Consider the following 25,867-nt stretch of genomic DNA (forward strand, 5'->3'; position numbering starts at 1 on the left):
AGGAGCTTATGTAACAGAGTGCTGATTAATTACTTCAAAGGATGACTCCTCTTGTCCTTAAGAACATTTCACCTTTTGTTGAGCACACAGTTCTGTTATTTTCTGCTTAAAATTGCCTTGTTAAATGTTAAATGCATAATCCCTTGAAGAGTTATTTAGCCCTTTGAGATAAAATTGACATGAACAAACAATATATAAGTAAAAACACTTTTACCTTCTACTTTCCTTCTCCTACCTCATTCTATCAAAAACTCTGTAAAGTATCTGATAAAGTATATGATGAAGAGTAGGACCTCTGTTTGATATGCGATAAGTTACTTGGTTTAGTTTGACAAACACTAGCACATTTGTACTGTAGGTGCCTCACTAACATATCTCTTTACTCTCTGTGTCACTCATTTACTGTATAGACACACATGCAGGTCACCAATTGGTCACCATTTATTGGCTGGTATTGTACACACAGGAGCATTAAATTACAGCAGGTCATTTAATCTTGAAACTGCCAATGATGGTACTGTAAGAAGGGTCACGATGTCATGACAAACATAACCAATCACTTCCCTCTCTGTGCTTAGAGCAGTCTCGCAGTGGATTTACTGAAATACAGTATAATTAGATTAAAAACCAATTTACATGTCACAGGCTGTATGATAATTATAATAATAATAATTTAATTTATTTATAAAGCACTTTACATTTGCCTGCAAATCTCAAAGTGCTACACAAGCAGATTAAAAGCAAGAATTAAATAACATAAGAATTAAATAACATGTAAAGCATAGAAACATATAAAACATAAAATAACATATTAAAAAAAGGTAATGATCACATTAATATGCTTTTGAACAGAAATGTCTTTAACTGTTTTTTGAAACAGTCCACAGTCTGTGGTGCCCTCAGGTTCTCCCAAAGAGAACCTCAAAATTTTAAGCTCTGCTACCTCCAGCTCTGACTCCTGTCTATTCTTCAGTGCCACTTTCTGTAAGCCGAACAGTATCGCTGGTCTCACCACTGTCTTGAACACCTTTCTTTTAATTTTTCCTGCTACTCTTTTATCACACAACACGCCTGAACTTTTAACCGTCTGTACCAACCTGCTTGCACTCACCTCTTCACCTCTTTTCCACACTCTCTCTTGCGCTGAACCATTGACCCTTAGTACTTAACTGTATCTAGACATGAAACCATATTGCTGCCCACAAATGTTCACCTCTGCCCTTAGCCTAACTTCCACTACTCTTTCCCACAAGTTCATTGTTCAGCTCAACACCTCTGTAGTTGCCACAGCTCTGCACATCTCCCTTGTTCTTAAAAATCACCATCAGTACACTTCTCCTCCATTCCTCAGGCATCCTCTCAGTCTCCAAGATCTTGTTAAACAAACTAGTCAGAAACTCTACTGCCACCTCTCCTAGACACTTCCATCCATCCACAGGTATGTCATCAGGACCAACTGCCTTTCCACTATTTATCCTCTTCAGTGCCCCCCTCACTTCACTTTTACTAATTTTTGCTACTTCCTGCTCCACACCAGTTACCTCTTCTACTCTCTGTTCTCTTTTATTTTCCTCATTCATCAACTCTTCAAAGTTCTCCTTCTATCTTCCAATCACACTCCTGTCACGTGTTGATACATTTCCATCCTTATCTTTAATCACACCCTTCCCATCTCTATGTCTCTGCCTCACCAACTCGTATAAATCTGCCTCTCCCTCCTTAGCGTCAAACCTAGTAACCACTAACAACAAAGGCACACCTTTAATTTCCAGCTTCAGTTTTCTCAAATATTCCAATCACTCCCTAAAGCCAAAAGTTATTAGTTGAGAGAGTATTACCACTGGCATGTTTTTTGTTTCAGCAGAACTGTGTACTGTAAGTTCTTACCAGTCAAAGTCAATTAAGGTTCAGGGTTCAGGTTCAGGCAAGCTTTGGGCCAGTTTGAGTTAATATCAGGCTGTGTAATTTTTGGCCAGCAGCCTTGGTTATGTATTTAAATTATAACTATAGTGTAATTTATCACTATCTCCATTATACAGAGCAAAGCACTGTCTGTTATGTCGAGTCACTCGCTGACGTCTATGACATCCTACTGTAAATTAATAGTACAGTAGCATGTACAAGGACACCCATCAGTCAACATTGATTTAACCTATAGGATTTGCTGTCATCACATGTGAATTGCTGACATCACTCATGTGCTCCAGTTTTATCTCCATAAAGGGTTTTTCATGACCAGTATCATATATGAATGCTGGCAATCACCAGGTTGGTCACCATGGTAATATTCCTGCATAAAGCCAAAGTTCACTGCTGTAAGTATGAATGTGTTCGAGGGGGGCTAATTAAAGAGGAAATGAAATCTGCTGTATGAAATAAATGTCAACATACTTTATGCTGTAGATTCCTCATTTTACAATTTCCTAAGTCTTGAGCTGCCTGAAACTCTACAAGGCGATTTACAGAAGAGTTCCCGGGAGCAAAATTGTAAGTAACTTTTCTGTAAACTTTTGTCTATACTACCTAAATGCGTGAGGTCATTCTCCAACTTGCATCATGTAATAAGCACATACACCTACACTACCTGCAGCACAATTAGTTATTTGTTGCAGAGAGCAGTGTTCCTGACTGGTAGAGAGTCTCTAGATATGGACACTTGATAGTCAAGAGTGATAACAACGAGAAAAAATCGTCATCTCAGTAATAGCATTGCTATGGAAACAGTATGGAGGCGGTATGTGTGTGGGAAAAAGCAGCAATAAAATAACACCAGGCAAGAATAAAGATGCCAGATGGCAACCATGCAGCATCTGGAGGAACGAAGGATACATGTATACTGGTTACTGTACTAGAGCAAGCAGTGGTGTTTATATCAAGTACATGAAACAGGTTGTTCAAGACACTTTGATTTGCTATTGCATTTCCAAGGGGAAAGGGGAGAAAGTATACTGTTAAAATGCACTTCTAATATTTAGTCATAAAATAATTGAGTGAGTGTTGTCATTACAAGACAAAAAACTAAGATTGCTCAACCAAGATGTTTCTGCCTAAAGAACGTGTAGCACTGCACTTGCATGAGAGGCAATTTAATTATTAAGACAAAGGGGAAAAAGACCTGGAAACACATATGTACAAACCGTATCCAATCCACCATTATATTACCATTCTTACACTACTGCCCATTCATATAAAAGTACTGTACTTATAACCTCACAGATGGTTTGTAAGCAGGTTTATATGAGCGGATGTCTGATGAGAAGTCACAAGTTGTACTGGTATTGTTAATACAATGGTATCTTACCGTGCAGTGATTCTAACTGAACAGCTAATCAAAAAGGTGTCTTACCAACAGGCCAATGCCTATTTAAAATTTCAAATCATAGAAAAAAGCTGCATTGGGAGTCTGAATAGTGCTGACAGTGCAGCACTAATGTCTACCTGGAATATATTATATTAGGATGTGGTTCTAATGATATGGGCACCATATTTAAAATGAATGAGGGAGCATTTCTGAAGATTTTCTAACTCCCATATAAAGGCATTTGGATAACATTTGTAATTGAATTGAGCAAGTCTCCAAAAAGAACCCATGCATGCCTCCAACAGAAATGTATTGTTGGATTTGGACATAAATTATGTTCTGCAGTTTTGTTCAACATGATATAATTCTTGAAAGATTGCGCTGCTCAAAGTCACGTTGCTCTTTCAGTAGTGCAGAGCTCCACAGAGAGAAGTTCTGTAGAGCCTGTTAAAAATCAAAGCTTGTGCGAAATACAAAAGGGAACGTGTATTTTTATGAAAATGAATCCTCATGCAGCTTCCTTAATGTTCAGTACTGTTCTGAGTTTCAGATACAAACTTTTGTACAGAACTAAGCAGATGGCATGTCTGCTTACGTCTGTGTGTTTGTGCTGCCATGTATCATTTAGATGTGACGTGTGGCGTCAAATCAGCGTTTTAGTGTCTGTTGGAAGGAGTGAGTGAGAGACAAAGTGCTCAAGAGACGGAGAGTGAGTGATAAATCACACGTGCTTCATCTACCAGCTCTGGTGAGTTCATCATTTTGTTAATTGGATTGTATCAAACACCTGTGTCTAGTCTAATGTGCATCTCCCTGTGCTTCAATTTCGTGCTCTAATTACTTGCTGATTACTGGCTGGGTTAGTAAAAAAAAATCCCTTTGCATCATACCTTGCATTTAAAACTTTCTCCTGTGCGCAGCTCATATGACAAAAAGTTTGTGTGTGTTTGTGTGTGTGTCTGTGCAGACAGTACTGGATAGAGCACTTCTTTATTTTACGTATCATAATTACATTTCAGAATTTTATTGTATGATTATGCTGCAGTAAATAATGTTGCAGTCTCACTTACAGAAGGTAATTTTTAAACTACTGTATTCTACTGTAGTTTCTCGACCCAGAACTTTTAATTTTACATGATAGCCCCTCTCCAATTTATTTATTGGCTCATTTTGTAGAAAATAATCATTAACAAAATTACTTAGACCATTAAAGTGTCTAAATTAAGCCACTTGAGGATGATGGAGATCTGAAGCTGGCGTATGAAGGAGAGCTCTCACAACTTGCCAAATCACTTGGCTTCTCTGCTTTACTGCTGCTGTTTTATTCCTCAGAGTGAGAAAATGTTCAGAAGTGTGTACCTTAAGAGCTGTGAAGTTGCTCTAAGGTTGGACAAAGATCCAAATCTTTAATGTTTGATTATCATTTGCTGGTTTAGCAATCAGCATTTTTAGGAAACTTTGATTTTCAAACTTTGTAGAAAATGCACAGAATTTAACCGTAGCAAAATAAGTTAGAAACTAGGCATTTGTAGTGCAATCAAAATAAGGTAGGAGATTCCTCTCTATTTCACATGTATTAATTACATTATTCCAAGAATACAAAATATAAAAAACATAAACAATTAAACATAGTAACATAATAAATAAAACAAACACTATAATGTGTACTACACTGTACATATTGTGTTTATGTGTGTGCACTGATTTGTGTGTGCATGTGTGCGTATATGCGTCAATGTGCTAAAGTCTTGCTATAGTAGGAGGACGTGTTCAAACTCATGAAATCCTAGATTGCAGTGGGACACTGCAGTCGCCAGCCACAGATTGCTCCATCTTTGCTGCATTGCTGCACTAAAGCCGCAGAAACACTTTGCTGCTCAGTTATGTATTAGCACTGGCATCTGTAGAGCTGCTCCTACACAACAGTATCTGCACACAGTGCAGTCTATCTCTTGCCACAGTGCTTCCCTAAACGTACCGCAGTGTTTAAGCACTGACAGATGATGCAGTAAAGTCCACAGGGTGAGTGTGTGTGTGTGTTGGGTCTACACTACACTTTAGTTATCATGATGATAATCTTTCATATCCTACTCTTTCATGTCCCTCTTCCCCCCCTCTCTTCTTCAAATTGGCCTTGAGGGAGGCCACAGTGTATTAACTTTTCATACAAAGGACAGAACTGCGCCCAGAAACACACATTCACAGCCACACACACCCAAACTGGCAAAGACTCGAGCTACACTCTTTATGTTACAATCTGTGAAGACACACATACACACACTGAGAAAAGACAGGAAAAGTGCTGATCCGAAGAAGTGTAAACTTTGCCTGCATCAGTGTATAACGCTGTAAAGACGATATTTACAGTGACACTAAAACTAAGCTTGACTGCACAAAATCACAGATGAAGGAATTAAACTAATGACAGGACTGATGAAATGTATAAGCAAAGGGTGCAGGAAATAAAAAGGAATGAAATGCACACTGGGAATGTGAAAGGGAAGAATGAAAACATCAGTAACATTAAAAAAAGCTTAGAGAAAATTGGTTTAGTGGAAGCGAGGGAAAATGAGAAATAAAAATAGGAATCAAATAGAGATGTAACTGTTTATCTGCTGAAGGAGTTGGATTGGATGTTGCATTGGTCCTTCTTCAGCCACGGTTTGAAAGGTCTCTCAGCAATGAGCAGGGACGACAGACCCACTCATTCCACTACCGCGCCAGCACTGCAGGACCTCTTAAGGCAAAATTTCCCTTTGGTCAAACATTTTCTCTACTCTTGGCAAGCACACAGAATGTGTAAACTATGCTACAACAGTATATCAACATATTGCTTGACAAATGTGAAACTGTACACATAAAATATATAATCTCTGATGCCACAGTCTTTTCAAAATGACAAAATGGGAGTGGAAGTGATTGCAGACACTCGCTGCTACTCAATCTACTGTTGAGTGCTCTGTGTGTCTCTCACACACAAAGAAAGACATAAGGAGCCTGATGGCTGTATGTCCAATGTCAAAGTGACAGCAGGTACATGGCTCCCCCTAGTGGTAACACTGCCAACCAGTACTATCAAACGGGCTGTGATTTTGTTTTGCATCTCTTTTCTAAAACTTACCCGCTGCACTCGACTCACCCACACACATGCACCACATAACTGTTACACATACTTACTTTTCATAAGGGTCTTCGTTTCCCTCCAGAGGTTAGTTGCTCACCCACACTATTACCCATCATGTGTCCTGTAACATCAATATAAAGCATTTAACTGCTACTCTCATCCTAAAAGAGCTACTGTGAGTAAACCGAAAACGCTACACTCTTTGCTACAAAACATTTAAAGCTGTTAGTGACTATTTATGAAGACTTCCATGAGTTACAAATGTGTTCTTAAACCTCAGAGTATCAGTGTCATGGTGCTTTGGCTATAGTCTGCCACAGAGTCAGGTTTGAACCTCTCTTAATGGGTTTAAAGTTGGACGATGAGTGTGTGTTGGCACAGCTTTATTACTTTTATGTACAGAGTGAAATGAAGCTTATTTAATCACATGACTAGTTATGAGATCTTGGTCCACTTCACGTTCAATAAACTATAAAATTATAGTGGGTATCGTAACGATACCCACTAAAAGGTTATACAATAAACCCACAAAACACAAAACACACTCACACAGGATTGTTTGGCTAGTGTGCTGAATTCACTATGAAGAAAGTAGATACTAAAAAATGCAAGTGTGTAGTGCAATAACACGCATTAACAGGCAGAGAAATACACACACACACACACATACTTACACATGCAGATAAATGCGTCAATTGCTCATCCTTTATTCATCTTGGAAAACAAGTGAATATTTAACACAGGAGCTGGTATCCTCACTAAATACTTAATTGATCAGGCAGTGATAGAAAAGTGTTTGTGCAAATGATGTGTGTGTGTGTGTGTGTGTGTGTGTGTGTGTGTGTGTGTGTGTGTGTGTGTGTGTGTGTGTGTGTGTTTGTGTGTGTGTGTGTGTGTGTGTGTGTGTGTGTGTGTTTGTGTGTGTGTGTGTGTGTATTACATGCACATGCTTACATGCCTACCCTATGAATCACTGGTTGAATGCACAATTTTGCTCACTGCTTGACAAATGTTGATTGGTTACAACAACATTAGGCTCTGGTTAGGAACAGAGACAGGCACACCCACGAAACAGATGTTTACACAGTATACGGTATATAAATCTCTTTTTTTCTTTTAGGTCTGTGATAAAAAAAAAAATATTCAATTGTTCATTCATTTGTAATTTCTCTTTTATTTCAGTATTTTTTACCTCTCTTCACTACTTAATTTGTTCTGCACTCCCCACCGGTTACTCACTGTAGCTGTATGTTGAGCACAGCGATAAATAAATCTGCGTGCCTGCACAGCTTCTCCTTAAATAGGCAGATGCCAGAGTCTGAACACTGTTAGTGACCAGAAGGCTCCAGTGCAGAAGACATGGCTCTGTTGCTGTTTGAATCAGTAAGACTTCACTGTTGCTCAGAAACAGTCTCATTGAACATAGTTCAAGTGATATGTTTGAGATTACAACGAAAACACATCAATTTTAGAACTAGTGTTCATATACATTACACACTGCAGAGCAAATAATATTTTCATGCGTATTTGTAAAACATTGTGTATTTGGTTGGACTGTTTATTTCTACTAACTTAAATTAAATTTTACAGATTTTCATTAAAAAATGTGGATTGATCTGTGCATTTGGTAATAGATAATTAAGATGAAAAAAATAATTGTTTATTTAGCTGTGCATCACCCTCTCGAATAAACTACAGCAGTTTAATAATTATTCAAAACTACAAGTAAAAATTGCAGAAGACAGCCACAAAGAGAAAGTGAGTGACAGATGAGCAGAGAAACAACTGTGAGGACACTGTTACTCTGTCACCTTCACACCGTCAGCTCATTTAATCAGGACTGATAAACATCCAGACTGTCTGTACACACACTCACTCCACACTCCGTTGGTACACCAGTGAGCACATGGCATATGCTTCCTAATGTGACTTTCTGGCCCCTGGAGGCCTAAATGCCCTCACACTCACTCCTTTACCCAGCATTCCCGGCTCTGTATCCAATAGTATTAGGAGCTTTTAATTATTCAGCTCCTTTACCAGACTAAATTAATTGACTTCCACTTTAATCCTGTGATCAAAAACCAGCAGGCATTCAGGTTAAAAGGGTATGTACTAGGCTGATTGGACACAATGATGATTGTTTTACCTTAATATTCATTTAGTTTCCAAAATGATAACATGGAAAATGCCTTCCTGTTCTAAGCAGCAAGTGTTATATCACCAAAGCAACATCACAAGAACAACTTACTGCTACATCTCAGCCAACCTGATAAAACATTTTACAAACATAAAAAGAGCGATACAATTTTTAAAACAAAACTACAATAAGGCTCTTTGCAAGGAAATTATCTTATTCTAAAAAAAATCCTGCAGAATAAATTCCATGCACACAAAGTGTCTCAACCAAAGCAAGAACAAAACTTCCTCACATTGAATTGATTAAAAATTGAGCTTTGAATAACAGCAAACTGTAACAGCTTTACCCTTTTCAATACAACAGAAGTGGATTAGACTGCACAAATAAAGCAAACCTAAAAAAACTAGATAGAGTATAAACCTTTGGCAGGTGTTCATTCAGTGGTGAAGAGTTAAAGATCAACATGTACAAAGACAATCAAAATCAGCATCTAAACCTCTAATCTCTACTTTTCTAACATAGTTCACTGTCACATAGAAACAATATCTGGCCTTAAATAGCAAATAAGCATTACCATATACCACATTCACCCCAGTGGAAATGCATATGTTCAGATTGTCAATGCATATTAACTGTACGATGAACATGCACAAGTAGAAAGCAGCAGATGTCTTTTCACACACACACACACACACACGCACACACAGCGATGAGCTTCTATCACTGAAAACACACACCCACGTGCTGCACAGATGCACACACTCATGAATAATAAACTGTAGGGCATGCAAGGGCATGTGTTTATGCTGAAGCTTATATCTGCATGTAGTTTGTCTCTTTTTTTACTCTTTTCATCTGTTATCTGTTCATCTTCGTTATGTCTATTTTTGCAAGTGAATAAATGTATGTGAATGCGAGTAATTAATTAGTGAGTAATTAATGTGCACATTTGCATTGTGTTTTGCACTGGGAAGGTCTTTTTGGGATGTATGTATGGTTCTTGTGTATTATAGCTGAGTTCTGGGTTACAAGTCAACATATTTTCTCTGTACATACAAGTACATGCAGATACAGAAAGAGACTCCCAGTGTTGGAATAAGGTCTATAGTTGAGGTTTAAGTCTTTCTGATACATACTGTAATTATACCTTTCCCCCCTAACTTTTCCCATGTTCTTTTGAAATACATTGAAGTTTTGCCCTAAAATAATAAAAGGAAAAACAATCACACCTTGGTGTACCTGTAATAATAACCTATGGGTCATTGTATATTTCTTTATTTTAGGGCTGGGTTATGAAATGCCTCCACTGACTCTATCATGTCACACCCAAAGCCAGAGGGGTTTCAAAGGAAGTGCACTGAGGGCTGTGTACTAATTTGCATCTCCTCCTCCAGGGCTTTAATGAAAGTATTTCCTTTTAACATTTCGTTGTTTTTTTCTTTTGGGTACAGTCATGGCAGGTTTGATTTGTGTAATAATTAGAGGCAAAGAAAAAGTTTTCTACTCGGCAAGAGAAATGTCACTTTATGCCTGAGGGGTGTCCAGGCACTACTCTGACCACTGATACACACTGACCTGGAAAAGGACGTGGGCAGCCAGCTGTTTTATTTGGTTACCAAGGCAATAACCACAAATGTCCAAACACACAAGTCTGTGTAGACACATAGCCAAGGTCCCAAAGCAAAATGCTAACAGCACATGGCCATATGAGCTCCCATAGCCAGGCTGACCCAACTGGGATACAGACTATCATCACACCTCCCTTCCCTCTGTTCCCCCTTTTCTCTCCCACCATTGGGGGTACAGAGGGGGGATGGAAAAGCCACACTCTTTACCATCATTCCTGTAAGTTAAGGTTATTTTTACCCGAATTATTGCATGGTCACAGACTTCCAATGTGTTTGCAAAATATCACATGGGAAATGGATGAGCTGTTTGAATAACCAAAATACTGTTCGTGGAAACACTAAGCCAGCAGCGTCTCTAAATATAAAACACACATGGAATTTTAAACCACACTGTGCACCGTAGTTTAAATATCGTTTTTTTTATTATTATTATTATTATTATTATTATTTAGATGAAAATCTGTATTTACTTCTCTTTATTGCGTGGAGCTTGGATTTGTAATGTTGTTTTTCTTTATAGTCCATAGCTATAACATAATGCAGTTAGGATCAATTAATATGTTGTGGCTTATGTGGTGGTGCTAAGTGTCTTACATGGATCATAAAGGACAAAAGTGTATGGGTGTTACTCTGTGAATAGGAAACAAGAGTATTTATGTTCAGGCAGCTTTAGTAGATAAATAAAGACTTAAGTATTATAACAACCTGCAACTACCAGCAGAAATAATACCAGAGAATGTGTTATTCAAGACCATTCTCCTCCTCAAACACAATGAAGCTACATGCTGCTTTCTCGCCTGAAGGCTGAGCAGTGATCCACAATGTCCCAATCACACACTCTAACCACTCACCAACACGATGCTTAGTCACAGATGACAAACTAGAAGCAAAGCAACAAACACATGATGCCAGTTGGTCTCCACCAACGTCTAAAGAACACTGTCATGAAATTAGTTTTCTGCAAGAGTAAATCATTTGAATTTTAACATTAACTATTTTACGAATCTAATCAAGTGTTTCTACACATCAGTGCACATTTATCTAATTATGCATGACTCTGGCTTTGGTCTGAAATTTAAAATATGCTGCACGGGTGCATAAGTGCGACAATTTAGTGTAAAACGTTTTGGTTTTGTAGCTTTAAAACAGTATGTAACAAATAAGAATACATACATTGCAGTCACTGCATGAGCAATTTGCCTTTTTTTATTTCCTGAGTACTTTTTAAAAGACTTGACAATGTTGTTAATGCTCAAGTTAAAATGTCTAATTTGTCACAACTTTGAGACATTGAACAATTTGTCATGCCTCAGGATACATTTCAAAGTTGTGTGTAAATATGCACTTACATCAAATATGGCTCAATCCAGCTCTGTGACATTACAAAAAATGTGTTGCATTATATAATAATTGTAGAAGATGTAGAAGTTTTTTCTCTTTTATAGTATTATAAAACTATATGATAACTATTTGTTTTGAGATGTCTTTGTGAAGAACCACAGAGTAGTTATCAGGTATTGAACTCTAAAAATAAGTTCTCATAGTACCCTGTGACAGAAATAATCCCTTCAGCGGGGAATCGATCAGCTGGTGGGCTTCTCTCTGAAATCTATAGTTCCCATGATGCACTGGGCATTGCATATTGCAGCACAGGTGACCTTAAAATAATTTGACACAAAGATAATGGCATGTGGGAGTTTAAAATGTTTCCCCTCCTTTCTCTCTTATCTTTGTAGTAACTAATGTGCCAACAGCTAGTGAAACTAGAAAAATATGAACATAACATTCATTAAACAAACCTGACATCATGCACAATTATCTACAAGCTGCCTAGAACCAAAATTCCTCATCAAAAGTCAGAAAAAGACCAAGGAAGAACAACCCAAAATGAACCAAGACAGAATCATGTGAACAACTTAAGTCAGCAGCAGGCAGTGAAAACTAACATCCTTTCCAATGGTTGCCACAGATACCGATTAATTTGAAGATATGAGTTTTGGTGGGTTAAGAAGCTACTATAAATTGGTCCTATAAATCCAATCACATCCAGTACACACAGGTAAAGTTGTACACACCTGTAAACCATGCTTGTCTGACTCTTCACTGTGTCCTGCAGTGACAGTGAGTGGAAGTTAAGAAACTCCTCTAGTTGTTTAATCTCCACCACACTGTTGCGTCTGTTTGCTGTCCACAGCATCAAAGGAGGGTATGGTCGTGGCCCTGTCTCCATGGACGTCCGCCTGACGAGCCTCCCCTGTCCAAGGCCTTGAGCCAGGGCAGCTCCCTGACCTCCACACTTCCCTCTGGATCCCTTCTGCTTTGGGTTGGGGATCTCTGGGCATGTTGCTTTATACAGGTACATCTTTCCACTTCCCTCTTCACTTTATCCTCTCTCTCAGCCGCTCCTGTGAATGTGTCCCACACACATGTACGCTCAGACTAATCCAGGTAGGCCCCTCGCCCACACAGCACTAAATGGAGCAGAGGACTCTTTGTGTGACGCTCCACATGAAGTATTCTTCTTATTTTGGTAAAGAAAAGAAGAAATCCAACTTAACTGAAGAGAGAAAAACTAAAATCTAAAGACCAAAATTAAACTTGAGTCCAAGCTGCCTGCAGGCTTCACATCCATACTGGAAAGCCAGACTTTTTCCTGCCATGTAGTCCTCCATGAGCTGTGCCACATATGTTCTCTGTACATACATGCAGTTACAGAAAGAGACAACCACAGATAACATTCTCTCTCCCTCTCTCCCTTTCTCTCTCTCTCTCTCTCTCTCTCTCTCTCTCTCTCTCTCTCTCTCTCTCTCTCTCTCTCTCTCTCTCTGCCCCTTTCTCTTCTGCTCCCTCACTCAGATAACACACACACTCATGCTGTCACTTTGCCCCCTGCTCAGCCAGTCTACATAAGCTCAGTTTGGTTTTGCTCCCTATTAAATGGCATGGGAATCTGGGACATTTTTTCCGCCCTCTCTCTCCTTCTCTCTCTCTCTCTCTCTCCCTTTATGTTCATTTCTGTCTGTCCTTCTCTGTAACTCCCCCCTTTTTCTCTCCAACTGCCTCATATCTTCTCCCCCACTATCACTTCCCCATCATCCATCCTTTGTCTCCTAGTATTCGCTCTGTCAAAAGCCATTTTCCTCTGACCCAGACAGAGAGTACTTTATACCACATTTCTATGTTTGTGTTAGTACTTCACTTACTTTTCCATTGCTAACCCACCAATAGAATTTCCTTTTAAACTATTTAATCCCTTTTGTTTTTCATTTCTTACTCTGCCCTCCCTTTCTCCTCTGTCTCTCTCTAAACAACGTGTACTCTGGAGTTTTGCCCATAACAAACACCTAAATTAAATGCATGCTCTCTTGGTGCATGCTCTCTGCACACACACACACACACACACACACACACACACACACACACACACACACACACACACACACACACACACACACACACACACACACACACACACACAGACACACACACACGCACACACATACATGCAGCCAACAGTGTGTTCTGCATAATTGCACACAGTCTGAGGGCAGTGTTTTTGTAATGAAGTGAATAGCAATGAAAAATAGGGATCCCTCGTCTTTTTGGTCTCTCTCACCACACACACTGTGTATAATCTCTCACCTCTGGCCTCCTTACGGGACTGTTCAATGACATCATGTCTGATCCTCCAGTGGATTGTGGGAATCATAAGGAAAGCCATTCTCCCATATCGGGAAATTTGAGTTTAGTTACACACTGTGACACCACACTTTTTAAACACACACACACAATAAACTTGAAATTCTAATTATTTTCACTGTTCATCAGATCATTTTGTTAAAGCCAGTAGATAGATCCAAAAAATACATTCACACACAAATACATCCCAAAATGGAAGCAAAAATTAAGGAAGTAATAGTAATAGTAAGAGGAACGTTCCCATGCACAGTACTGACACTGGGAACATTAACTACCTAAATTAAGTCCGTAACCATTTGTTTAGCATGATCGAGTTTCTTTCTACTCCAACAGAGTTATCAGGTGTTGACCATTTAGCTGTAATTTGTTTCTTAATCTTTAGCTTCAGGCCAAAACAGCGTAAGGAGCGGGTAAGGTTAGAACAAAGTCGATAAAAATATTTGAATTTTAATTTCAAAAACCCAAATGAAAAAATAAATTGCATGAGTGAAACTTTTGAAGCAGCTATTGAATGCAAGGACACAATATTTTACATAAAATCATTAAAAGGGCAATTATGATTTTAACCAGAGGTGACACCTCAGAACACCATACAGTGGCAACTAATTTGGTCTACCTGAAATAAGATATGCTCTGCTTTGCTATGCCCAAATTACAATTTTTATATCAATACAAACCGTGTACATGTTCATTCACAGAAACCCTCATAATTAGGAAGGCAGGTTGGCAGAGGGGCAGCTGTGTCCATCATCTGCAGGATGGGTGGAAAAACTGATCCTGCCTGGCAGCAGGAATGTCAGCTGAGTTTATGTAATGCTAGAGTGTTTTTACAGTGTATTTATAGACACTAGAAGCATGCACATTCATACACATACTGTACAGCCACGCATGCTTACAATGAACTCTCTTTATGCATATTTGTTGCTTCTATCTTTGCCTCACTTTGCGTTACTGTCTCTAATTTACTATGGCCTCTGGTGTTACTACATTCTCCCTTGAGCCACTCAGCAAGTGGGCCACTGATGAGAATAGCAAAAAAATAAATGAATAAAGGCAGGGGAGAGGTCAGGGCAAAGACAGTTTTGGGGTCCAATGTGGGGCTGTGGGAGAAAAGCACAGGTAACCTGTTTTTGGATGACAAGACAACATTTTTGTTCCAGTCCTCTTTGTCAACATATGTATAGCTTCTGTCTCATACATTCTTACATCTCTTTTCTTTAAATTGCTATACTTTTAACATTTTTTTATTGTGAACTTTTTCTATCAGCTCCCTGTTCCCTGAGACTAATTAGTAGTCTTTCTTTCATTTCACTACTACCACCCCCTCACGCATTCCCTCCAGTAAGTGATTCCCTATATAATGAGTTGATATGTCTGAAAGTTATCTAGTGTGCACAGCAGGATAGAAACATAACAAGTAGAGCCATAGCACAACACTTCATGTCTTTTTTATGGATGAATTTTAAAATAGAAAACCTCAACCATTTAGTTTGAGGTTTGTCTCCACATTGTAACCTCTCACCGATGATCTGCAGGGTGTAAAATGGTATTTCTGTGCTGTTCACCTAAATGAGAAACCTCTTTCTATGTCATCTGACTCTGTGGCAGCAATAATTATGCCAGTGATCAGTCTCCAGCCCTCAGGGACTGTTCTGCTCCTGTTTAACACCAATGTGTTGGCCTACATTCCCCACTAAATCCCATTGTTATTCTTAATGAATATTTAGCTTAATGCTGGGGAATGAGAACCTGATAACATTATATTACAATGACTGCATAAAATCTGTATAATAGAGAATGCATTGAATGCATATTCAATACTGGGAGCTATCTGAAGGCTCCTCTGCCTTTCCTATATACTCTTAATTAATGAAGACTGGGTATATGAACAAATAAAGACACTAAACTACTCAAATGAAGTTTGTGGTTGGGAACCCCAGAAAAAGTGCTATTATGAATTTAAAAATAACAGTATTTAATTAATTGATAGATGGACACTTATAATCATGCTTCAATGTCAGTCTCAAACCACTGATCGTAGCAGCATCCTTATGATTCATCCATGAGACATGTGTCATTGTTCTCCATGGGATACTATCATGTTACTACACCATTGTGAGAAGGGCAGTGATACTTTTGGCTGTCATTATTGCTTGAACCTATCAGGTTTTACAATAAAGCCTAAAAACTGTTTGTGTCACGTTGTAGGAAAAAGGTTTTGAAAAACAGGAATGTCTAGTGACGTTTTCAACAATATTAAAACCCACATGTGTATGTATATGTATTTTAACTAATCAATTTTCACTTCATTTATTTTGATCAATTTTTCTCACCATAGATTAATTTGTCATGAGACTAATCTCAGCAGAGCAACATAAAACTAAACCATGTACAATAACGGTTTTGTGCAAGGGATCTAAACTGTGCGAGACACCATTTAAACGATGATTTAGATCATTTGTGAAAAATAAGATTTGTCTTATTAGTCTGTGGTGGAAAACATGATTTAAATAATGCTTGCACAAATTAGGAGAATTTTTCTGTCTCTATCAAAAACCAATTAACAATAGATTAATTTGTGCTGAGAAAAAAAAACATACTTGAGGGGGAGAAAATGTTATTTTTAGCTCTGTTATAAAAGCTGGGAATTCAGTGGTTATTTTCTGCCCCAGATTTTATTCAGAACCACTGGAGAGCTAAAAATTGCAGTAATTCTGATTCAAATGAGAGAGGATATCCAGCTATCTCAAGCTCTTTGGCATCCACACCAGGGACTCAGACAGCATGTGTGTATCTATGCATGTGCACTAGGCACAAGTTGGCTATTCTGTAAGAAAGGGACTTGTGGAGGGGTTAATCTCATGCTCACATCTTTTCTAGGTCGGATTCAGTTCTTTGAACTGGAAGATAGTCCTCCACATTACTACTGGCATCACAGTCATTATTAAATGACTTTCTTTTAAGTTTTTAAATCAAAACTGCCTGAAAGGTGATAATATTACTATGTGTTTAATATTGAGGTCACACAATGCCCTCAATATTAAACATATAGTACTGTAGAATTATCACCTATTAACAGTAAAACTGAGATATCATTACCTTGTAAAAGTAGAAATCACCGCACAGCTGCTGTTTTTCTAACGCAATTAGTATGTATATCCATGTGTATGTGTGTCAAGGTTATGCTTGTCTTACATTTATTCACATGGTTTGGCTCATTTTAATAGTGGTCTATGGAGCTTATCACTTTAGAAATTATTATTACACTATTACACACACGCACACACACACAAATGCACTTGTAAGTCTGTCAAGCCATAAGAAGCTCTCATCTTGGCTTTATAAGCTTGTAAATAAAGAGCATGTGAAGTCTGCAGCCACTGACACGTCAGCAAGACAGTTCTTAAATTACATTTAAAGGCCACGTTGACATAATTATCTGCTGAACTGTTGGACATTGGTGATACCGTATGGGCAACTATGCAATTTACATTTGGTAGTTGTTGATGAACAGAATATAAAGATTATACAGAATATACAGGTCACAATTTAAAAGAGGATTTTGTTTCAGTAACACTAACAGTCTGCAATCCAGCCAGTGCATTACCTCTTTATCTGTGTTTGAGTGGTACAGAAAGGCAGTAATTGTGGATGATCTACTATGTGAAACTAGACCAACTTTAAGCTTTGAATTCTTTGCCTGTTCCTGTAAGGCTATAAAGCTGTGATGGCAAGGAAGAAGTACCATTTTTGCACCTACTCGTTGTTTTTTTTTAATTTGCTAAACTTGCATATTTGTTTGTTATTTTTTGTATGTGCATTTACAGTACATGGGCATTACATTATGTTGTGGGTGACTATTGACACAGTGTTCCTGTAAAACAATATAGATATGAAGATATATTGCCACAATAACCTATGGAAAAGTTTCTGATACGTTATGTAATTCTATTTGAAGATTATGATCTAAAACATACTGCCGACTTCTGCATGATTACTGTTTTGAAGCATTCTTATTTATTATAAATTCATAACAATGACTGTCTGAATGGCTGGCAGAGCATGATGGTGTGTCGCAGAACAGGGAGAGGGGGCTTCATGAAGCAAAGCGGTAAGAGTTCAAGCTAGCGCAAATTGCACATTGTAGCTCTAATATCAATGAAGAATCATGATCATCTTTATTGTACATCAGTAAGCATGATGCATCACATTTATGCATACCCTACACATTTTAGATTAAGAAACACGTGACACAAAATATTTAGCTAATTCACTTGTTCTCCTGGCCAATAAAAATCACATCACTCAGTGCATTGCAGGTGCAAAAAATCTTGTGAAAATCAATGTGAAAAGATGCCAAAATTGCATTAAGCCTATTTGCATATCTCACCACTTCTGTCAGTTCACATAGTATTATTCTGTAACCTTCTGTAAATTATTTTTTTTCTGAAAAAAAACAAAGAAACTAAATGTTCATTATATAATACTTTGGTATTCTGCTCTACATCTACAAGGGATATCAACATTTTGCCATTCTTTATTTTTATTTCTCATCTCTTCTCTCAATTCTGATTTTGTTTTCCTAAATTAAAGGGTGAACTGAGCCAAAGCCAACAGGGAGGCTGGAGAAAAAAATGGAGAAGAAAGAGGAGAGGAGAGAAGATAGTAAGAAAAAATCAAAACTTGGACAACCGATGAATGTTGAGTGTTAGGTTTTGAATAACTGGAATGGGACACAGTCGGCATTTAGGCATTTACCAACAAGAAAGATGAGTAGAGAGATTAGAGGGTAGAAATGACAGGAGGAGGGGAGTGGTAACCCAATACTAAAATATCCTTGTGTGAGAAACAAGTGGAGGACAGGGAGAGATGGGGCAACGATTAGATTACTAACACCTCCTGCACTAATAGTTTAACTTCCAAAAGTGGAAACTTGATCCTCGAACAGCCTGCGAACCAATGCTATTGGTGTTTTCTATCTGCCAGTCACAGAGACAAGAATCAAAACATTCACTCCAGCCCCCATATGTTTTGTCACCATGGTGTTAGAGGGTGTCAACACAGTCGAATGCTGCAAGACAGATGCTGGCTATTAGCATTATAAAGCCACATCAGCTGACACAATACTAAGTTGAAGGGCGTTATGTCCAGCATGACTCAACTGACACAGAATGCTCACAAATGAAATGATGGATAGTGCAGGAGGGGAACGTCCTGTCATCAGACAGGACTGCTGGTCCAGTCTAAAACTTCTTTAATCTATCAGCGTTAATCATGTGCAGAGAAGCAAAAAGCCCTTGTTACTGTTTGCACTGATACGGCATTGTGGTTTTTTTAAGCTGTCTTTCTCACACACAGACACACACACACTCATGGGGCTTGACTGACCTGTAGGGCATGCCAGTCTTATGTGCAACTGTCTGCTCTTTGCTCAGTCCAAACATTTTCAGGTACCAGTTGGTTTCCATCTCTCTTACCAGCGTAGCCTTGTATCGGAGCTGTGCCCCCTGCTTCCAAGAGGAGGAATTGCGCTTGGCATCCTGGGAGTTGCTTCGTTGGGCTCTCGTGCCACTGAGAGAGGCCACAGAGTGTTTGCGGTGCATGTGTGGTGGCTGGTGTCCACCACCGACACCCCCGCCGCTGCTTCGGGCAGCCAGCATGGTCCCTGAGGCTATCCCCTACCCTCAAGGGCAGAGTTCAGGGAGCAAAGTAACAATGAGTTAGCTTCAGGTTTCCAAGTGTTTCCAAGTCCTTTTCCACCTTTTTGGATGACTGTTCAGTTCAGTTTCAGAGAATGGTGGATGTCTGGGAAAGCCTGCCTTGTCTGACTCATTTTTTATTTAAGTCTGTTTTTGTGTTTTTGTCCTGAGTTCTTCTCTGTCTGTGTGTCTCTGTCTTTCTTTCTGTCTGTGCAGCATGCTCTCTGGTCTCTTATAGCCTCATCCAGCCTGAAACTGGATCCTGCTTTCCTTGTCTAGTCACAGCCAGTCCTGGCCTAAAAGGAGGGAGCTAAACATGCCTGGGTGTCGACAAAGCGTACACACTCACGCATAATTACACACGCTTTGCACGATAGGTGTACATAGCTACATTCAAGTGTTAAAATTATGTATAAAAAAATTATAAATACAGACATTCATAAATGTGGGCACAGACACTGCACATCCTATCCCAAGTGAAAATAAAATGAAGAATACTCAACACTGAAAGTGGATTTGGGCAAGAGGAACAGAGTGGAAATTGCTTCATGCAGAGTTATTAGCAATTATTAACACACACTTCATGTCTACCAGCACAACAGATGGTTTCTTTTTGTCTTTAGATCTATATTTACAATCGTCCTGGTCCACTTCAGAGTCTTTGAGTCTTAACACCGTTGTTGACTCCAGACTGGTGTGGGAGAAACACAAACGTATCAGGCATAACAATGTGGAGACAGACATTTGGCTGGAGCAAATGTTTAATGTGAGCACAGAAACACATATCTGTATTTCTGTGCCTAAATATCTGTGGAATATCAAACATTGTTCTTTGCCAACACGCACAAAACTTAACATTACAATTTACAATGTTAATTTGTGTTATAATTTCCACTGGTACTCTAAGGTTTCAAGTTGAAAAAGCCGTTATGGACTTGAAATATTCCACTGCTATGTTTTTTGAAATATTATTTCCTACTTGAATGTTTTTGTTCAAAGAAAAAAAGATTATATTTACAGAATGTCTGTGGATGGCACCCAAACGAAATACTCATTTAATCATCATTTGTGTGGAGGACTGCAGAGGACTGCTTGGTAATAAGATGCTAAATGATGTCAGGTATTAAAGGAGAGCAACCGCCTGTTGTTGCCTCTTTACACCTGACTCGACTCAAATTTGGGCTCGCACATGGTTAACAGTCTGTTAGAAGCAAAAGAAGAAGAGCGCAGGAGGGAAAGAGAAAGACCCTGGAGTTCATTTTTTTGTTAAAGTTGGCTACTGTTGTTAAAGAAAGCACTGGCTTACCTATCCAAACCAAACATGGAGCATTTTGTCATTTTTTTATGTTTTATTATAATAATAAACATCAATTGCATTAAACACTACAAATATAGTCAATAAACAAACAATTGTATTACTCTTGAAATGTTGATATCATGAGTTGATATCTAAGTTCACTGGAAATTTGTTCATACTAGTTTTCATTATTTTTATGCTTTCTAAATTTACTAAATATATAGCTGAAACTAAATATATACTATAAACAGATATATTTATATATATATATATATATATATATATATATATATATATATATATATATATATATATATATATATATATATATTTGTTAACATGTTTATTTAATGGCTCATTGTGGCAAAGCTGTATCTAAGTGAGTATCTAAGCAGATACCCAGAGAGTGCTGTCCTGAGAGGTCAGGTGAATAGATCAGTGATGAAGTGTCAGGTCTGAATTATTCAACCTAGTAATGAGACCGTGGTAATTTAGTGGACATGTCTGAGGGGCCTGTAGTTTGGGGTCATTACTGATGCTTCACTTTAAACAAGCGTTCGAACAAAAGTAAGTGTCTTTTTACAGTAATATCTCTGGCTGTTCTGAGCAATGTTTGTCATCATGAAATAATACATGTTAGTTTGGTTTTAGTTATTCATTTGGGTTGTTATGTGCCACAGAACTTGAGCGCTGCCACGTTTCTCACTGTGTTATATTGTGTAGTGGCTCGAGGTCTCTCTGGGTCAAACAACATATGGTGTGTCTGACATCACAGACCTTTGCACAGCACTTCAACTAGATGACCTGTCGTCCTTCAAGGTTACTGCCTGAGGAGAGTCGCTGCATGAAGGGAATCTAATCTGACTTTTGTGTAATGTCCTCGTCACTAAGAGGGAAATTCTAGTATGGACAAAATCTGTCATTCAAGTCCTTTATCTTAAACCCCTACTAAGTAGAAACTGACTCCATGGGTGTGCATGGCACAGCCAACTCTTTCTCTTGATATATTGGTTTGATTAGTCTAATTATCACTGCCAATGTGCCTCATGTTATAACTCCCTTTGTCTTTTATCAGTAATGGGATTATTTCAACAGACACTTTTGTATGCTACTCCTGGGAAAAAAATAATAAATAAATAAAATGCTATAAAAGGAGGAAAACAGGGGGAGAGGGAAGCGACTACAGATACAGAATGAATTAATCATCAGCACAGAGGTCTGAGATGGGGAGAAAGGACAGAAGAGCTTTTGGAAACATGGTGACATCTGAGATTCAAAACAGGTAAAGACACACTTGTAAAGTACAGTACCAGATACCTCAAACTATTAGGAGCAAAAATGAACAGCTGCTCTCTCGACATTAAATTATGAAGAGCAAAGGTAAGATTCTGCATCTCTCTTTGATTCTCCCATTTCCAGTAGTTACTGGATGAGGCTACGTATGTAAAGAGTGGCAGCTCTGCACGTCTCCATAAGGGACACATGATTACAATAAGAGGAAGAACAAACAAGTGGTTACAAGGAGATATAAAACATGTAAACGTATTTTTGTATCTATCTCCTAAATGCAGGAAGGAAAGTGGAGTAAACATAAAATTTTGGAACATACTGACAGGGGCTTTGTGTGTAACAATACAGTTAATAAAAAATTAAAATGACTTCCTCACTTTATTATAACATCATCAGGGTAGTTGTTCATCTCTGAAACATGAAAGCTGTTAAAATGTCCGAAAAGTTTTTTTTATTTCAACTTTAAAATGACATATTGAGTGCAGGTGTTGTTCGGTTCTATGACAAAGATAAAGTGTAGGACTGCTGACAGTTTATTCCTCCCCCTCAAACTCTACGTTTATGCAATGACAAGAACGAAAATAAGATTTTTTTTAAATTGCTTTCAAGTGAGATTATTACCTGTCTGGATATCATATAAATCTTCAAATTCATAGGAGGGAGAGCAAGATATGTTTAGGGAAAATGGAAAATAAATTAGTCTTCAGAGCATCAAATGTGTCACTGTGAATAGGATAAAATCACTTGTGACTCTTCAGAAGTATCTTTACACACTTGATTCGCTAAGTGCCAGGTATAATTTTCACGTGTGGAATAACATGAAGCATCCACTGGAAACTATTCTTAAGTGACTGAGAAGACCTTGACTCTGTTTGCTGTGTACAGTGTGTGTGTGTGTGTGTGTGTGTGTGTGTGTGTGTGTGTGTGTGTGTGTGTGTGTGTGTTTGTGTGCGTGGATTTTGGTGCAACATCAAAAAAACACCAACAACATGAAGCTCTTGGTGTTCATCTCTATAGAGGGATTGCTCAGAGGTCAGGATATCACGATTATGTATAAAAGTATGACAATGTTTCATCCTTACAGCCTTTATTTGAACCTAGAAATGAGGTTTTAATACATTTGTGAAAACATACCAAGCACTCCCCACATCCTCACACACTCAGTGATTAATCTCAAGGCCAGGATGATCTATCCTCATCATTAGTATCTCTTGAGAGTTTCTGTCTTCATTGGCTGAAAGTTGATTAGTTCCTCTTCTTGTGTTCATTAGTAGACGATCAGCACCTTGAGCAAACATGGTTGAAATCACTGCTGTTATTTGACTGATCATTTGGAATAAAAACAAATGACATTAGCTCTTTGGCTCACTAAGATTGTGTCACACTCACTTAGTCCTTTATCAATCCCACAGAGAAATTTAACTTAAGTAGATCAGGAAAAATAGTGGATAAGGGCCTGTTAATATGCATGACTAAAGTGGTCTAGAATGAGTGCAGGCCAATTTACAGTTTTCCTTTATTCTATTAGAGGACAAGATCACTATAGATAGAAGTGTAGATATACTGTAGATATCCACTGATTATATAATCGTGTCATTCTGTTCATTCTAGTAAAAATTATAAAATGAACAGAATGACTGAAGGGTGACTGAAGGGACCATTTATTTTTATTTTTTTTAATTTTATTTATTTGTTTTTTCAATTTAAAATCCTCCCTGCCTTTAAAACAGTCTGTCCAACAATGTCATTCATTTTGGTTTATATTTTGACCAAATAGGGCAGAACGTGGTACAGTGGCTTCTGAGAAGGCCACAGTCCTATTCTTTTGGCTCCAGCCCCTGGTGAATAGGTATAAATAGGGTATAAATAATAGATAAGGGGAATATATTTAAATTATGTCTAATTATGTCTATACACTCAGTGTACAATGTGACATAATAAAGTGCTAAGTGAAAATAGTTTACAGGACAAATGAGAACACACATTGAGACACAAACGCAAGCAAAGTAAAATTAACTCATACACACATGCAGTGATGCACGTGTGCACATTTAGACTTGATTTAGCACCAGTGGTCCTGTCCACTCTTGTCAGCTGACAATAAATTATAAACACATTCCTTCAGCAGTCCGTCACTGGGAGAATTTATGGCCGTCCATGCTGACAGCTTTGATTGGACACAGTTCACAGCTTTGCTGATTCCTGGGAAGCCAGATGCTCACATATAATACAAGTGCAAAAAGGCCTCCTGCACAAAATTCAAGCCTACACACATAAAAAGGGTCAGCTGTCTTTAAATGCAACTGTTTTTTTAAGTCTACAAACATCCAGTAAGCAGTTAAAACGAAGACAAAAAATATATTTTAACATTTTTTCAAATATTCATTGAGCATATCTAAGCCAAACTCTCACAACTCTGTTCTCTTTCAGAGTACGTAGCTGAGCAACCATGGGATACTTACAGCACAAAAAGAAAAGCTAAATCTAAAGTATTTTCACATCAATGCAATACTTACTTAATATATTAAAGCAAAGTGCTTAAAGAAGACATGTTGGTACAAGATAGGTCAGACAGGAAAAGAACAAAATACATTTTTGTAAGTGCTTATAAAGTTGTAAAGAGTTCTGTCCTCATTAGCTTTTTGAATATTGCAAGTGAGGCTCCTGAGCTTGTGGTTAGGTAGCCCGTTTCTCTATTTTTAAACCACTGAGTGGTGCAACCAAAACTGCATTTAACGTTGTTTTACCATGTAGCCTACATTACATTTACACTATTTCTTTGTAATTGCTGGCACCTGCTTACAGCTTTGTTATTTGATTTTCTAAAATACTTCACTCATAAGCTATTGTGGCAAATTTGTTAGTGAGTGTTTGCTTTGTTTAAACAACTAGCAAATACAAATGGCAACATGATCACTCATTCAGAAATCAACTCAAAGATTTGCTATATTTTTGCTTTGTTTTGTTCTCCACAATAATAATAATAGCTGCTCTATTATATTCACTGGCTAGATGGTTTGTCTTTTGTGTAGTCCTGAACCAGCAGGTTTGTCTTAGTCACCTGCTATGGCTGGAAAACATTCCTAAGAGACCCCTGCAATTGAACCAAAACAGGGAGCTAAAAATGCTTGGAGCCTAAAGATTCAATCGATCAGTCAAGCAAGTGGATGTAGCTCAGTTGGTAAGGCATCCACAGGGTCAGTGGTTCAATCCCTGGTGTCCTTGGGCAAGACTCTGAAGCCCAAGGTGCTCCCGGTAGGTCATTTGGGCACCTTGCATGGCAGCCAACGCCGATTGGGTGAATGAGAACCAACATTGTAAAGTGCTTTGGATGAAAGCGCTATATAAGTGGTTATTTTCAAGCTAAACATTCGTTCTATAGCACCTTTTGTGCAGATTAATGCAGCTCAAAGTGCTTTCCAGATGATTGAAAGTTGATTTTAAAAAAATTTACAAACAGTAATTATAAGCCCACTACACAATTTATAATTAGAATAATAATAATGCAGAAGTTAACAAAAAGAATTATAAAAATATTAATAAGACAAATGTCTACACAATTTTTGGTCTAGAAAGTGCATTGTTCATTCATACATTAATTTTCTTTTATTCTTTTATTTATTTGTTGTCGTTGTTGTTCTTAATAAGAGAAGTTGAACCATGGTTCCTTTTTCTGGGTTTTGTGGAGCAGA

At 38.1% G+C, this 25,867-nt stretch overlaps 1 protein-coding gene across 3 annotated transcripts in view; it reads right to left on the bottom strand.

Moving 5' to 3' along the window:
• Window positions 1-19,774, bottom strand: part of kcnab1a (potassium voltage-gated channel subfamily A regulatory beta subunit 1a) — an 87,362-nt gene extending 67,588 nt beyond the window's left edge. Inside the window, exon 1 of one of the 3 annotated variants that reach the window (XM_067507660.1) lies at window positions 19,278-19,774. In XM_067507660.1, the coding sequence (XP_067363761.1) occupies window positions 19,278-19,549 (272 nt within the window). In that variant the 5' untranslated portion in view covers window positions 19,550-19,774. Of the gene's footprint in view, window positions 1-12,265; window positions 13,200-19,277 lie in introns of those variants that run through there. The other 2 variants (XM_067507661.1, XM_067507659.1) reach the window with 2 other exon arrangements.
• Window positions 19,775-25,867: the final 6,093 nt, after the last annotated feature.

This window comes from Channa argus, chromosome 6 (genome assembly GCF_033026475.1).
Source record: "Channa argus isolate prfri chromosome 6, Channa argus male v1.0, whole genome shotgun sequence".
Classification (NCBI taxonomy): domain Eukaryota; kingdom Metazoa; phylum Chordata; class Actinopteri; order Anabantiformes; family Channidae; genus Channa; species Channa argus.